Source organism: Ptiloglossa arizonensis, chromosome 7 (genome assembly GCF_051014685.1).
Source record: "Ptiloglossa arizonensis isolate GNS036 chromosome 7, iyPtiAriz1_principal, whole genome shotgun sequence".
Classification (NCBI taxonomy): Eukaryota; Metazoa; Arthropoda; class Insecta; order Hymenoptera; family Colletidae; genus Ptiloglossa; species Ptiloglossa arizonensis.
This window is the reverse complement of record NC_135054.1, coordinates 7,034,121-7,051,828: the sequence shown is the minus strand read 5'-3', so window position 1 is coordinate 7,051,828 and position 17,708 is coordinate 7,034,121. Positions and strand designations below refer to the sequence as shown.

Sequence of the window (17,708 nt, the reverse complement as noted above, 5' to 3'; positions counted from 1 at the left end):
GCCATTATCAACCCCGTACACTTTAAACGCTCCACTTGGAAGCTTTATATCTCAGAAACCAATTGCGATATCAATGTCTAACAAAATGCATCGTCAAGAGCGCACTTGCCCTTGTCTGTCAAGGAACGCGTTTATTAATAGATCGCATTAAAGCAATTACCATTCAATTGCCGAGTTTTATTAAGGTTACAAATCTCGTTTCTCACGATAGTGAGGGTTTCATTTTCCATACCCTACGTGTGAGTAATCGTACGCAAAATAGAACTTCGTAAGAGTAACGATTAAAAGTAAGCCAATACAGTTTTCCTTTTTTATAGAGTATACTCGTACAGTTACAAAAAAAAAATAAAAATGTTTAATTCTTCAAATGGTTTGTTCGGTTCATTATCTTTATACTACTGATGTTCAATATAATCAACATCCTCGAAGTGGAAATACTCTCGTATTATGTGTGAAAATTAATAACTCAGTACGCATATTCAATATAAGCGGTTCTTCTTATTTAAAATGTAACTGCAATAATAAAATTTTAGCACTTTCTAACATTTCTAACAAGCGCATAGGGTATGTATTTCAATTGAAAAGAAACTGAAGGTAGAAAATACTTTCTGCATCGACTTTCACGGTTCCAAAAGAATATATTCAAGAGAGTTTTTTGCAGTGTACTGAAAATTAATTTTCTCGCTGGAAGCTTCGTGCATTGAAACAATTCACGATAGATGATCCTTCGTTTCAGCTTTGAATTTCGAATCGTATTTAAAACCAGTGTACCTCACGTTTCGATAACGAATCAGTTCGTCGACAATATATTGATCAGAAGTAGATATTCAGGTGGCCAACTGGAATGGCATTTAACAATAGATAAGTATATTTTCCGTAAGAGATGAACGCTCCTCTTTCGAGCAGCCACAGAAATCGAGGGGTGAACATTTGTCTCTTATCTGGATTCCATTCGATTTCATTCTTATGGGAATAACTTTAAAAGGTAAAGATTTCTTCGACTCCACGGCTGACGAAAGTTTAAATTGAATCGAGATGCTGGATGAAGGAAAATGGTTGCTGCGCCTCGGCGAGAAAATTAAAATGCGAAACGACTAGAACCGCGATGCTTCTTCGCGTGAATCTCTGTTCCTGTAATTAGCTGCTATGTTTCGATTATGAGATACTCACCGAAGAAATAATCGATGCCTTGCGATTTGAGGTATTTCACGGCAGACAACGCGTACTGCTCGTTCTGCTGTCGATTGTAACTTCTGGTATACAGTGGCGCAAGGTTCGACGGGTAAAATGTACTTCTGGGTCGATTATTCTTCGCATCGTAGTCGAACCATATACCTTCCTCTTCGTTCCACAGCACATTGTCGATTCCAAGCTGAAGCTGTGCTGCTATCTTCGCGTAATACTGAGATTTCTGGAAAACAACGAAACCCGAGTCGTTGCAGTATAACGAGATACTCGTACTCTTCCAAGGGAATGTATTCAACCTAAATACTTTCATAAGTTCTGTTGCACGTATACGAGGTTACTGTAAACGAAATTAGTAAGGGTATGCAAACGTTTCCATTGGTTTTGAACCAATTTTCTTTATTATATATTTAATATAATATTTCGCAATCGAAACATTTCTCGTAATTATTTACCACTTTTTGTCATCTTTCGGGTGCAAAGCGGATCCGCGATTTAAGAAATCTTAATTTTAAAGATAATGAAATTGAAATCATCGATAAACTTTCGTTTTGTTTTTTTTTTTTCAGAGAGAAATTTACAAAAGACAAAGAGTACAAAGAAATGTTTATAAAATCACTACCGTTAGGGATAATGGCTTCTCCCAAGGCGGAGAAGCTGGGGGGCTTATTTTTTATCGTTTCGATTTGTTGTACGTGCCCGCGTACCCTCATTTATTCCGAGTAAAGGGACATCGTTTATACATGCACCAGAAAGGTTGAATTAAAGAGGTACCGAGCGCGAAGCGCAAACGAGACTGAAATTGGCGCACTTTCGCGCTTTAGCGTTGTGAAATTTTATTCTGAACAGAATTCTGGTAATCTCATTGGGGCAACGTCTCTTTGTTAACGTTTTCAATAAACCAGAATATTTGAGTTTAACGAAATCACCGATACCGAACTGGTGAGTTGTATTTTGAGTTTGAAACAGGTTCATTATACCGTCATTCAAGTCGACGTGATTGAAAATTTATGTTCGTAACACGACTCGCGTTGAAGTGAAATAAAATTCTATGTTAAAAAAGAGAATCGAGGAAACTAATCTTCGATGGGCAGCCACGACTTTGCATTGACAATAATCAACCGTGGAGAGACCCCAAATTACACGAAACTTTACACGTTTATAATGTAATAAGAAACAAAGGGTGTGTACTTTATTTTTTAACTATGAAAATCGAAATTCAAAAAATGAAACTACTCCACAACAATTTCAGTCTAATTTCAAGACTATTGGAGATACGAGGAAGTTTTTCAAATTCTTTACGAGTTTCTACAGAAAGTAACACGTTGTTTGTGTCTAACTGAATAAAAAATCTGCAGCTATCTTTATTTTGTATCGATAATGTACAAATATTGATAATGAAAATATAGAATGAGTAATTTGCGTTAATGTACATATGGACCGGGCAACAATAGCCGAATACATGTACTATATTCAGCGGGTTGGCAACATCTTTTTATGGTGCAACATGTTCTATCCGACAACATGTTGCCTACAAAGTTGTATCCAGATCAAATTTGTCAGTTTAGCAGCCATGGATGTGTCGACAGCGTTTTCGTTTCGTGTTGACCCGGCTTTTGTTCCCCTTCACGGTAGAATTTCGAATATTGAGAAAAGTAGGTAAACTAAATTTCTATAAAAGAATTTTCTGATAATTGATTCACCGAAATAAAAATAGAAAATTTGTAATAGAACAACATGGAAGTTTTTCAAACGATTTTTTAAACGAGAATTTCTTTAAACGATTCTTATCTATTACGTGTAAAAATGTATTTCCAATAAAGACTGAGAAAATAATATAAGAATTAATCGTCTTTAGATGAAGCCAAGTGTCAAAGTGTTAAGTACAAATATTATCACACTGTCTGCTTTTCTCTGTGTTTATGTATCTTATTTGTAGACTCTTTAGACTTATACATCTTATTTGTATTGTCGTATATATCGAAGAGAGTGTCGATATACATATTGTATATACTTATTAATAACACATTATTAATAATATCATTACTCTATTCATTTTATCGTTTATTTCGTACGTCATACAAGTACAGACTATCAATACTTGTAAGGAACTCGATCGATCGATGAGTGGGCATAATGTATCTCGAAAAATCGACAAGCAAGCGTACAATTTCAAACTCACGATATTAGATTCGTTCTTTCCGATAACGAGTCTTTACGATAACAGACTTTCTCACAATTGACATTTCGGTTAACCGATATCGTACTATATATGTTTCCCCAAGAGATCGAAGTTTTGGCAAACAATTCCTGTGACGACCACGATCTCCTAGGAATTGCTTTGTTTTTAGGCGCCAAACATGACCCAATTGTGCAACTGACCATCAACTATCGAAACTCGAAACTCGACGTTGCATAAAACGATTTTGATCAGTATGTACTTTAGTATACCGTGGTTTATACATTTTACAAAAATCTATACGTATCCTAAACACTATCTTTTGGACCCACAATTGATCCTCGGTAGTTAATACAGTGCAATTAAATGCGTAACTTTAATGAAATAAATAAAAAGTCTGCATTGAATGGAACAATACCAACGTGTCTATCTGAAAACCAATTAACTGGGTTACACAAGATATTGTAGTATTGTTTTTTAAATATTGGAAATAAAAACCGTATAAAAACTGAGAAATGTTTTCTATTTGAAACGGGAAACCTGGATATAAGCAACATGTGATATTCACTTCTTCGGATACAAGTGATCAACCATGTTAGCAATTTGTGTCCGAGCGATTGTTGCAGCACTGTATAAGGATTCGAGTAACACATTTCGAATTTACCTCAAGAAATTTGGGTGATTTTGCTGTGTGGCCGACAACTTGTATCGAATTGGTTTCTGTATCTCAGCGATTGTTGCCAAGTTTGTACAGGAACACCTTGATAAAAGGAACATTGTTGTGTCCGCGTGTCTATTTTAGGAGGGACAGTAGCGAATTTGTTCCTGGAATTGACCTTCTGTATCTCGTGCTGAGACTCAGTCACGTGCGAAACGTTGAACGAGTAGGGTGAACAGAATAAACTAAGAGTGAGTGCACTAGCAAGCGTGGCTCGTATTACAAGCGCTTGATAACCAAGCTTCAAAGCGATGCGACTGCTCGTAACGGTAGGACAACGTTAGTGTAAACTAACAAATTTTATATTTTCGATTATATCTTCACGAAAGTATTATCAATCGATCGGCGAGATTCCCCCGGTAAAAATAAGATCACATTAGACCGTATTCGGACTATTTTTATTTATACGTTATGCGAATAATTTCCGAATAATTTTTAACTACGTATAAATAAAAACTGTCCGAATATGGTCGTGTTTGGTCTTATTTTTATTGCGAGAAACTGGCCGATCCAGTGGCAAAACTCTCGTGATCATAGAATTAGAATCATTCATATCATTGTTTTGAAATTCTGTCAGATTTTAAAGTTTTCAGTTGTCGAATATTCGAGTTACTCGAGCCGAAAAACGTAAACTGTGGTGAGGATGATTCGATACGCTTTATAGAGGGAAAATGCCGCGATTTATCGAGGGATCACTGTATCAAGCTTTACACGATAAATGGTAGTCTTATTGCTAGACACGTAACGTGAACGTGTATAAATAATTTATAGTACATGTAATTTCTTGATTTTCTTATTATATTTATCTCATTGATGTCTGCACAATATTATTTCCCGTCGAAAGACCGTAGAGAAAAGAACCGTTGTTTAAAAAATTTAACCGTACCTACAACAGTTTTGAAGTTAAGCATCAGAAGGCTGAAACTTTAGAGGTTAGTTTCATTTTTTAAACTATAGTTATCGTAGCTAAATAAATGTGCATCCCTTCTCTTCAGCTGTGTTAAAAATCTGGAAAGTTCCATAAACATTCAAGTAGTATTTACGGAGGTTCCTTCTAAGTGTCGAGTAAATATTTCTGCTTACTTAAAAATTAATTTTATATTAACATAGCAAAATAGTTCGATGTGGTTCATTTATCGTTCCGAGAAATGAATGAATTATTATTTTAAATCGTCATATGACATTTCTTAATCCTTTCCCGCTCAAATTTTCCAAAAATTCTTTACACCCGAAGCATTATCGTAAAAGTTACTTTTCATCTAATACTTCTATTTCGTATTCTCGCGCGCGTTCTTTCCACTACTCATCCACTCTTCTCAATTATCATATCTATTTTCATCCAATGCCCGTACTATTTACGACATCGAATCATGCATCTGGGAAGATTTCATCGCCCCAGCCTCTATTTTCTTGATAAACTGAACGAAGTTACGTTTCTGTAGTATCTGAAATCCAATCTGAATTCCTAAATTGATTGAACCAATCAGTTCCTTCCACCGACTCCTTTATTAACCCGGTTACTACTATCGTCCGATCTCCCCATAACCAGACGGGTATTGGAGTATGCTGCGCGCAACAAGTTTACGGATAGAATTTGAACGAAGCTAGTCTGGTGCTAAATGCTTACCGCACTGTTTCCGAGAATCGTGTGAAATTCGCTGAGAAGCCGTGCATTTTGCTGTAAAATCGCATTAAGGTCGACAGGTATAACATGCTGCGTAGAGATGTTTCGTAAACTGAGCATGTCGTTTTCGTTACTTCTCATGTACCACCTGTTGGAGAAGTCCCAGCCACTTTCGGCGCCAGCTTTTATATTGTTGTAAAAGAAGTCCTGCGATCCCTCGGGTAGTTGTTGCGCTAACTCGTAGTCCTCCCTGAAATGAAAAAGAAACGTGTCGACGACTTGAAATTCTCGTTCACGTCTATTGAGTATTTTCACTCCATCTGCACACTTTTCTTATTCGTACAATCGTAGCAAACTCGCTCTAACGATTACACTCTCAGACACTAGCTCTAACGCGTACAGTGACTCACAGGTTTGTTTGCACGAAATTAACGTATACGTGGATTCGTGGAAGTTCATCTTTTGTTTAAAAATTATGAAAATTAGAGGACAGATACCTGTGCATCAAAGATAAAGACAATCCGGTTAACACGAGTGAGAATAACGCAACAGGTTTCACAATTCATTACTATTCCGAATATACAAACAAATCTGTCAGTTTAACAATTCCCAGACATGTTTCACTGTGTAGTCCAGTAATCACCGGATAACTTATCAGGGGCGGATCCAATTTGCGAGGATCACTCGCTGTACTCGAAGTTGATTTCACTCATTGTCAGAGGAATTACCTCGATGTCTTCTACGATTGATCAATTATACGTTACAATTTCGTATAATTGAAATCAATTGAAATTAGTTGTCCAAGTGGAGGATAACACATTGTTAGTCGATTCGATGATTTTTGACTAGGTCTAAAAGTCATTTGTAGGCAGGAGTGCAACTAAAGTGAAATATGTTTCATTGATTAAACAAATTTTTTTAGTTAAAGTGGTTCTCGATCATTGATATGAAATTCCGTTTAGTAGTAATGAGATGTTCGTATTTAATGGATAAATCTCGGGTACACTCAGGTATATTTGAGCGATATAGACATTTTAAGTTTAATAGGAATGACCTTTCAAATGATAAAACTCATAACTGATACGGTTCTGAAAAGTATGCGAAGCATAAAAATTGTACAGAGCGTGTAACTGTGGTAATAAATTTTCTGAAATATTTGGCAAGCTGCACTGTTTCTATCTGTAACACAATACATATTATCCATAGGGCAACTTTGGTGTTTTCATTGACTTCGAGTATTTTTAGATTACTTGTAATTTCAGTTTTGCTCTAGTTGCTCCATATATATTACGAATTTCCTTAATATAAATCAAGTATCGAGATAAGTTGCTATTGATACTTCTTGTATAATAGTATCGATTCTATTTAAACATAAAAAATGACGGAGGCTTCAACGAGGTAACGATGTAATTGGTCTATCGTTCAATCTACCAATGTATCTTTATTCGGAAAATCAAGCACTAATACAAAGTAGTAATCAAATGGAAATATATCATAATAATTAATTTTCATTTGTAAATTATTATTTCAATGCAATCATTAGTTACCGATGGATTTGTTAAATTTATTTTCTTTCCTTAATTCATCACTATTGACTATGGACAATTAATCAGATTTTAACTTGAAAAAGTTACCAATTGTGTTCGATATTCAGACCGATTGACAAGCGCTACCATCTTTTCTTTTATTTCAAATATATTGTATAATTATACAAGCAAATAAATAGATACTGAACTCGATGCGATTAATACGATAGTTGCGTGTCTCGGTAAACCTCAAACCGTTTGAAGACATATCTCAGAATGGTTTGATACAAGAGTATCAGTTTCAATCAGAAACGTATCGATAACGTGAAACCACACTTAAATTTTCATCACTAGCATCAATATACAGATAAAAATCAAAATTGTCTCTTTCTACGATATAAAAAAAGTTAACTGAAAAGGTACTCAACATTTCTTTCGATCTACGATACACTGACAAAACAGTTTTCATTCAGCTTAGTGTACTTTTCGAATTCTCGGACTATTTTCCTTAATACCTAATTTAAATTAAATATTACCTGTAACTTTCAGGTCGAGGCCTTGGACTATCAACAATGTAATGTCCCATTTTATACGACTTCCCGTCTTTCTGCACGTCGATCATCTTCTCAGACTGCCAGAAACCAAACTCCTTTTCCAACAGCGGTATAATAGTACGAAGGTAATCGTAGTCGGCCGTGTAATTCAAGTAGTTCGAGACCTAAGAAGAACACAGAGAGACAAAGAGATTGAACATCGAGCTCAGTGTACTACCCTGGAAACTTCGACGATATTCTCGATCGTTGCCCGAAACTCCAATACCCTCGAAATATACAAACAGCTGGACCACAGTCGGAATGCGACCGAATATCCTTACTGAAAACACATTAAAGGGCTCGTTGCATTCGCGAGTAGGCGCTCGTACATAGAACTTTCCCAGAGAAATACGAGACAAAAGTTTCAATACGTACAATTGCGAGCGAACAATTCTGTTCTTCGATAACTCGGAACTCTTTCGTTTCATCTCGAGCGATTACGCCACCTTGACGAAACAGAGGATATCTTTACGAACTTTTTATAATAATATTAAAAGCTCGATCGATGTGAATTCTTTTATGACAAAGGAAACGTACGGTAAACTTTAAAAGGAAATTGTTTATATTTCAATTAACCGCGAATAAAGAAAATGGCGTTGATCTTATTCGCAGTGGGTGCGATACCTTGGTCTCAGTGATGTTAACTTCAACAGTGTTTGAAAATTCAAAATTCTGGAAGATTATTTTTAAAATTCAAAAAATTGTTACAAGATTTAATTATTGAGAAATGAATTCTTAATGTTTCATTTTGTAAAAATGAAATCGAGAAAGTAACGAAGATATAGAATATTTTCAAGAGCACTGTTTTATTCTTCAAGAGCATCGTCTAGCAAGTTTGAACGCGTTTACCTTGAAACCGTGTTTTTCGAACTGATTGTCAAGATTGCTTGAAATCTAATGAATGACAACAAATTGACTAAATATTGACAGTAGATCCCCTTTTTCTGTCTATCGATCGTGATTTTTCCTCCTTTTCGTGTGTTTTCATTCTACGTAAAAAAAAAAAACGAGAAATTTTGTGTTAAAAATGAAATTCTTAAGTTTATGTCGCAGCCAGTTTATTAGAAAGCATTATTTTGCAAAAAATTACGATCGAGCGGTAGCGTCACCGCTAGATATTGTCTAAATTTTGTTCATCGAACAAAATGAATATCTTTTAATTACCCTCCTTTTTATTTTATTCTCCGAAGAATAAATGTTTAGTACGTTAATAAATTGGAATAAAAAAATAATTATCGAGCTCAAAGATAAATTATAAAGAAAATCTTATTTTCCAACATGACAATTTAGTTATATTCCTTAAAGAACAGGAACAATGAAAAAAAGTCTAATTCATAAAATCAAACAGATTCACCGACTGCTATACAACAGCCATGGACATAATTTTTATCTACATAATAATTTCGAATAAGAAATAAAAAAATAAGCAATTCTTGATACGTTACTTCTCTAATGAGAATCATAGTCTGTAGTATACAATCAAATTATTTTTCACATTCAAGGAATAAAAGCTTTCCTGGCGAACTGTCAATTGAATAAACGTTGCGAATAAATGGCTATACAAAGTTTATATTCGGTATCTGGTAACTGAACAAAATTCTGCCCCATCTCTGCTGTGCAAGTGTTAATATTAGAACCATTCAATGAATTGAATGAAATTATGGATTCGTTTTCCATGGTCGTAGTACGGCCAAAGAATGACAGTTTCTCTGGAAGATTTGTTCAGAATCTTTCCTTTATCTCGATCATCTCACGACTCGACGAAGGTATACAGAAGAGGAAACTTTTGAAACGCGATTTACGGCGGGAAGGCAGCCGAGTCGCGGACGGGCTTGAGATTATTCTTGGATTTGTCAAAGAGGTAGCAGCGGGTATGTGTATTCACGAAGGTCTCTGGAGCATTCTGGGACTACGTAGAGATTTTCGCATGCTCGCGAAATGTACTTTTCTTACGTACGTGCAAAGAGTTTCTACAGAACAATTTCCGTGGTACTTTGGACTCACACGATAACATCTAATATTTTGATTTGTTTCCATTAATCTTCGCAAGGTACAAACGCTTATTTCACCCAGCTCGATATTTTGTTTCATTTATTTTATCCTTTTCACGATCGAAGATTTGTTTCTTTTTATTAATTTTTTGCATATGTTTATTTATTTACTTTAAGTTCATGTATTCATTTATTATTATTTAGTTTCCATATATCTCGGGTCGAAAAAACGACAATTTTGGGAATTTCCTTGAAGAATAATATACAATTTATTATACCGAAACTTTTCATGTTTATTCATACATTTATGCAGGCATTGCATGAATTATTGCGCGAAATTTGCTCGAATAATACACGAGTTATTAAAAATTAGATCCCAGTGTTATTGAAAGTATCATTGTATTTGACAGTCATGATTGTGCTCTACTCAGTAATTGGAAATGAAAAATCAGGAACGAACACATCGTGGATCCGGTTTAAAAAATATCAATTCAAAAAGAGTTTCCTTACACTTTTGCTTATTTTAAGTTTAACTTACTGCTTTAATGAGGAACTTTTTAAATCTCGATCTTTAAGAAAGTGCAAACAAAAGAAATTCTCAAGAAATAAAACACACAATAAGGCGTAAGTGATATAAATGAAAATAAGAGATTTTTGCACCGGAAATTAAGCCGATTGTATTAACCTACATTCCTCTTTCATTCAATATTAATTATTCTATTAATTAAATACATTTAGTTAATATATTGCCTAAATCAAATAAGCGTTCAGGAAACCAATGTTATTTTCATTACCAATTCAATAATATTAAATGCATACATAAATAATACAGAATATGAAGCTCATATAATTAATACATGATCATTGTTCATTTATTCCTTCTTTCATCTCTTTATACTTTTACTTATATTTACAATTCATTTTGTTTCATTTATTTGATATTTCTCCTTCCATTTCTGGTCAAGAAGAACAGACATTTATCGCTATGAACAATTAAATTGTATGCGTCACAATTTATTTTATTACTTTGATTTGACATTTCAATGTTTTCCCATTTTATATTATCATTTTATCACTTTTCTTCAAAGTATTATCGATTGTTAATATCTTATCGATTGGTATATTTACAATATACCCTTCTTGTAAAATTTAACTACTTGTGTATCTATATCTACAGTCGATCAATTTTGTACATTGAGAAGGGCATTAATTAGAGCGCAAAATGATTATATTAAATAAACTATGCTTCTTCAGATTATATTTATTATAATAGATGTCTTAATTCTTTAGAGCAATTTATTGATAATGTCGCGTGCAATTTAGCATCAGTAACTAAAAAAGAATTGAATATACTACTGTCTTATTACATTTGTATAGTAAATACAGTAGAACCTAGTGATCCTAGGTATTTAGCGAAGATATACTTTATAAATAGGATTTCTTATCACTTTGGTTACCTTGATTATTACGTGAATCTCGATAATTCCACATATTGTCATCGAGGTTCTATGCGTATTATTTAAACTATTCGTTTATTTTAATTTTTGGTATTTAAATGGAAACGATCCTTGTTTCCAAATATGTTATGGATACGTTTCTCCTCGAGGGCTTTCCTGGTACAGAATCATGTTAACCACGTACTCCGATCGAGCTGGATACATCGATTTCTGTTTGAAATTACAGACATTTCGCAGCTATTGGGTCGCAAACTCAATCGAGTGGAAGTCTTGGAGCACTGGCCCTTCCAACTCCGTAGAAAGGGAAACGCGAAAACTTTAGCTAGGTAAGTTACGTTGGAAATTTAAGTTCGCACGGAGCTTAAAATTCTTATTTCGTTTCTCGAAAAGCGGGTTCAGTACACGTAAATGTACCGCTGTAAACTCGTTGAAATTTCAAGGAACACGCTAAGTAATTTCGTATCGTGGTTAAGGGGCTCTAAACTCGATTGAAATACATTTTGAATCGATTTGTTGAATTTCTAGAGACGCGTATAATAAACGGAATTCGTAGTAACACGACTATTTGAGAATTCATGTTCGATCTTGTCAACGTAACTTTGTTCAATTGTCCAACTGTTTCTCGTTTATCGTCGAGTTTGTGATCATTTATTTTGCGAAGTAAATCGTGAATATCATTTTTCAAACTGAAACTAGAAGCGAGTCTTTAGAAAAAATACTTTCTTCTGAAGCATAAATAACGACATAATCGTCGAGATATATCAAATGGAATTGATCGTTTTCTAAATTATTTGTTACATAAATATGTAAAATGTTTCCTTGCGAAAATAATTATTTAAGTATTTCGGATAAAATTCTTTTTCCATTTACGAATTTTAAACCGATATTGAAAGTGTGAATTTAGTGTATTAAATATGCTCCAGGTTCAACGTGTAAATAACCGTGGAAATAGATGACTAGAATATTAATATAGGAAAATATGACGTACCATAAGATGCAATAGGGGTGGTTGGCTCCTCATGAGGTAATAAATTCTACCACCGTTGGGTATGAATCCATATCTCTCCACCATGTATAGAAAATTGTCTATCATTCCTTTGGCAGTTTGATGCATGTCGGATAATAACAGGCCTTCAATCACCCAATAACTGTCCCAGTAGTAAAATTCTGTGGGAAGCAAACAAATATTGAAATGTCTTCGTGAGAAATGTCTTTATAGATTGATGCGAAAGAAATAGGACTTATGCAAGAATAATTTATACACAGTGTTTTATTCTATTTCGTTGTTATAATAAATAATTATAATTGGAATGTTAGTAATATTTCCTTTCATACTGTACCAAACAGACTAATCAAGTACAATTTAATCGTTTAAAAACGCGGTAAAAGATTTTCGAAGGCTTATCCTTTCTTTGGCTAATAGGAACAGTTTTACAGATTTAGAAAATTATACTTGTTTAACACGGTGTTTTATAATAATTCTAAAAATAGAACAATGGCTAAACATCTTTTTATATCTTGCAATGAAAATAAAATTCAGAGTTGTAAACTTTTAAAAACATTGGTCGATATTATAACATTGATAACATAGTTGAATATCAAACACAAGATGGTTACCAATTTTGTTGATTAACTACATTTGATGTAGATAGATGAAAATCACGTGTTCGTCTTATTCTATGTCAACGTACACAAGTTGTTATTAATTTGTTCCAGTTTCTATTCAATTAAATAATAATAATAATAAGAAGAAAAAGAACAACAACAACAACAACAAGGACGACGATGACAGTAACAACACCAACAACAACAATAAAAATAATAATAATAATGACAAATGGTGATGCTGATGATTATAATAATAATAATCTATAAACGTTTCGATCCTGGGCTTAGAATCAAAACGGATCGAAACAACTTCTTTCAGACGTTATTATTCTTATATGTATGTATTATGCTTTTATCGATTACTTCGTTACTTTAACTGTCGAAACGACGAGCAAGTGAATCTTCGATTTTCTTTTTCGAGATTTAACGAAGCACGATACTCTCGATACCCTTAATGAAACGATTTAATCAGGATGATTCAATATTTTTAAAACATTCTTGTAATTTTCAACTGCACATCGTTTACCTTTAAATCGACCGCCAGGAATAATGAAACCGTTCTTCACATAGATCAAGCTGTGTCTTTCAGGGTACTTTGCCACGTCGTCGTTCATCTTCCTCGCCAATTTCATCCAAATTGCGACGAGATCTTTGGCCCATTCACGGTACTTTGGGTCATGGATCCGCTTCAAGATCGTGGGGTTCTCGTTCCAATCCGATGGCGTCCAGTTCAGTAGCTCGTTCGACGACGCGAAATTTTCATTAATGTACCGCGTCAGCTGCGTTCGATTCGGCATGTTATTTGTTGCGTTCATCATGTTGTAAAAGCTGTCCAAGCACAAACAAAACCGATTGGTCAGTTAATCAATTACGACGCATCAAACAACGAGGAACGCTTGGCTTGTACCACTTGACGGTGGATATCGAGGCTGCCAGAGTGTAAATGGAAATCAGTTTGGCAATTAATTAATCGCGAACACGCTTAAACAAATAACTGGAGATTCGTACCATCCGTCGAAACGAAATTGCGCAAATCTCCCTCGTTTTTCATTGTCATCCGGATTATTTCGTGCGAAATCGGAGAATTTTTGGAACAACCGGATTTGGCTGAAAGTTGGATGTGTTCTAATCGTTGGCTCGTTTTGAACGTGACTCGGATTGTCAAAAAAATGTTGATAATTATTGATTTTTAATTTCGAAGTATCAACCTATTAACCTTTGTTTCATCATTTACGAACGACTGCGAATGTTCACTCTGTGTTACTTTCCCCAAATGACGATCGATCTTCACCGACTACATATGAATTTAAATTTGTCTATGAAATCGTATGACGTGCAATTGTAGTTTTGATACGATTACCTTTGAGATTATTTCTTTATTCACTCTACTATTTCGTTCGCTGAAGGAATTATCTACTTACGTCAAAAATATCCGTATTCAGATCACCCGTCCCTAGGTCGATGAACTCAATGGTTAATCGATGGATCCTTTCCAGGACATCGGAAAAAACAGAGTGTTTCGAAAGGTTATATTTGCACAAACATCCGTAATCCAAACGATTGTAATTTATCGAACTGAATATCAGCACTATTTTTCAAACGGTTGTAAAATCGACATTTTTCAAATCGTTTAAAATTCTTTGGAACACTCTTGACGAAGAAAATAAATTAACTTGCCTCGGTGGTGGGAACCTCGATAAAACTGTTTTTTCCAAGTATATTGAATTCAAATTTCAAAAGTATATCACTCGTTCCTAAGTAAAAACACGTGAACATTGCTAAATACCGCGATATATCCAAATTGCAATGAAATTTGAAATGTTGCCCCAAACAGTGTCCGAGTTGGCACGGAATTACCCAGCTACCTCCGACATTTATAATCGAGTTCGACGATTGTTAACACGCCCTAAAATGGAACGAAAGATTTTACGTCCCCCACGTATCGGTTCTGCAACGCTCGTAAAACCGCAAGCCGAATTCGACGTTTTATTCGAAGCGATGAATACCGTCGTATGTTCCGAACGAGACGTTCGACGTAGCAATGGTTACTTTATACCAACGCAGGCATTACAACGCGAGGTAACCGCGGAAACGACTCGGTACCCGCAAAACAACGCAATCAACTTGGAACGATCGGGACGATGTTTCTCCCACGAGATAGAGTACGTGTTACAACTTCCCTCGTTGTCATACGGGTTTAACTTCTATTAGACGCTATAACCCTCGATATTTACGAGCAATACCTATTGCGAGATCGAATCGTGGTGTGTTCGGCACCGTAGCTCGATCCATCGTGAGGAAGGTGGACGAAAGTGAACGTAACCGGGCCTCGTAAACCGGCAACTATAAACGTCCTAACGGACCGAATGATTTAGCGCGAGGGAGTTTCAACCGATCGCTGTAGTCAGTTTAAAAACGAGCTTGGCAAACCGTGACTTCGTTTCAACGTGATCGTAAATCGCAGCCGTTTTCAGCTCGCGAGGCTGAGAATACCGTTTGACTTCCTGCGTTACGCTGGAACAAAATGATATAATAAAGGAGGAGCGATTTCAACGGTCTTAATCGGGAAGATTTTACGTCTCGACGTTGCAAGTTTATTCAACACAATTAAATCAATTGAACCGAGCTAAGAACAAATGAAATAGGTGTTCAAAGCACCAAACGGTGCAACATGAATGTTTCGTTTCGTGTAAAACGAATTCTCTGGGATAACGAAACGATGGATTATTTTTAATGGCTACCGAAATTGCGTACGAGTAATGCGAGAGTATATTAAACTTTCCAGAGAATTACGGGAAAAGGAATATTTATATGAATTACGAGTTTAGAATTATTTTCAGAAATAATTTAAACTATTTGAGAACGATTTGTAATCAAATTCCAAAAGCATAAAACAGGATATAGTTCTTTTCATTTTTAGCAAAAAGAATTCTTATAAATATTCTTTGATCGAATATTTTTAAACGATTACACAAATTATGAGTAAACATTGCGAGTCATCGAATTCGAAGTATGTTAAATTTTTCAGAGAAATTCATAAATAATATACAAGAAAAACCGTGTATAAGCATATTACCTTAGAACGAAGATAAGTAGAAAATGTCGAAAATTATTGTATATTATCAATTATTATATCTTTCGAATGAAATATTTTATTAAGAGATTTTTGAACAGTACTTACGAACATTTTCGGTCGGTATGAGAGCCCTCTTTAGATAATTTCTATAATTAAAAACACTTGAGATGGTATAACGTAGGAGCAAATTAATATTGTACAATATTAAACCTGCAAGTCATTAGAATATTCGCAGTGAAAAAACTGCGTAAATACAATTACTGTACTATATAAAGTATATTGGATATTGTTACATAGTACGAAATCCCAAATGGGATTAAATTGCTGATAATGGTATTCGTAAACATTCTTTAGAAGATAATAAAAATGAATCTCACACGTGTGTGTAATTGTAGAGATTACCTAAAGGAGGCCTCACAGAGACCAAAAACGTTTAAATAATTTATTCGTTTAATCGTTATTTAATCGTTACTCACATGGTTTTTAATGTCTAATCAATATTGATATATTTATAAAAACCAATCTCTCTTTCGTATGGAAATAGATCTGAACGATGTATTACCGTAATTTATAGGAAATTTATAAATTCGTAAATTCTATATGCTTATGTATATAGCTGTAAAGAATAGAATCTCGAGCGGTTACACGTGGCTTTTGCTTCTCACGTGTATTGTCTGGATTAAAGTGGAACGAAGAAGGATAAGCTGGACCGAGGTGAAAGTGACCGAACTATTTTCCGAGAATATGTTTCCAAACGACTCTCCTAACTGTTGCAAGCCACACGCGACAATGCAGTTCTGGCTGTGTATAGATTAACGAATATTGAGAACAAAAGTATTTACTTATTCATTATTACGAACGGTTACACCTCCAATATACAATGACTTTTTTTTTTTCTTCCAAGAGTCTTTACAATTTGTCCAGCAAAGACATTCGGTAAATTGTAGTATCATTTGGTTAATTAACGCGTAGAAGTTATCCCTGTGGATAACATCTGTTGAAGTCTGATGCCGTTAGGATAAAAGAACCTTTTATACAGTTTTCCTTTTATAAGTGTTATATAGTTTTTTGCTAGGTCACTGGGATGACTGTTTATTCTTTTTTTTTATAGTTGTCGCAACACTAGTCAGATTTCTCGATGGCATGGAACAGTGTGGTAGGTCTTTTGAACCGTTTGGTGGCTTCCCATAACGAATAGTTCGTGTCTTCGTTGGGAGAAAGACCATGGATGTACGAGTGAAATTCATCATTGCAATGCTGCAGTATTAATCGTTTCACTTCTTTGGTGATTGCGTTTAGTCTGTTTTTCTTGAAGGAAGTTTCTTGCTTTTGCCACTTGTATTTTATTTTACGTTTGAACTTAATTTTTTGAATAATGTGTTCTCGATATGAATTAAATTGTCGTTTACTTTTCGCTGGTTTGGTAGACATCCATCCTGTCTCTTGAATAAGATTAGTAAAATTAATCGCAGCTGATTCTATTTGATCAAGGCTTTTTAATGATATGTTGCAGTGAATATTGTCTACTAAGTAGTTTTTAAAGTGTGCCTGGTGTCCGAGATCTTTCAATTCGCTGATAATGTCATTAGTATTTCTTTTGGGATCTATATCTCGCAGAACTGCCTTATAGCTTCTGTCTTTTTTCAGTTGGTATGTATAGAAGTTTGCGTTCTTCGCTTTCAGGGCTAGCACAATTCTACTATATATTTCCGTTATATTTACTCGGACTTTGACATGATTATCTTTTAATT

The 17,708-nt window shown here is 34.7% G+C and overlaps 1 protein-coding gene across 1 annotated transcript in view; it reads right to left on the bottom strand.

Moving 5' to 3' along the window:
• The window catches only part of LOC143149541 (trehalase), a 59,904-nt gene that overhangs the window by 11,863 nt on the left and 30,333 nt on the right, over window positions 1-17,708 (bottom strand). Inside the window, exons 3-7 of the mRNA XM_076317033.1 lie at window positions 13,408-13,709; window positions 12,262-12,440; window positions 7,769-7,950; window positions 5,710-5,956; window positions 1,171-1,411 (exon numbers count right to left, since the gene is read on the bottom strand). Of these exons, the coding sequence (XP_076173148.1) occupies window positions 1,171-1,411; window positions 5,710-5,956; window positions 7,769-7,950; window positions 12,262-12,440; window positions 13,408-13,709 (1,151 nt within the window). The remainder of the gene's footprint in view (window positions 1-1,170; window positions 1,412-5,709; window positions 5,957-7,768; window positions 7,951-12,261; window positions 12,441-13,407; window positions 13,710-17,708) is intronic.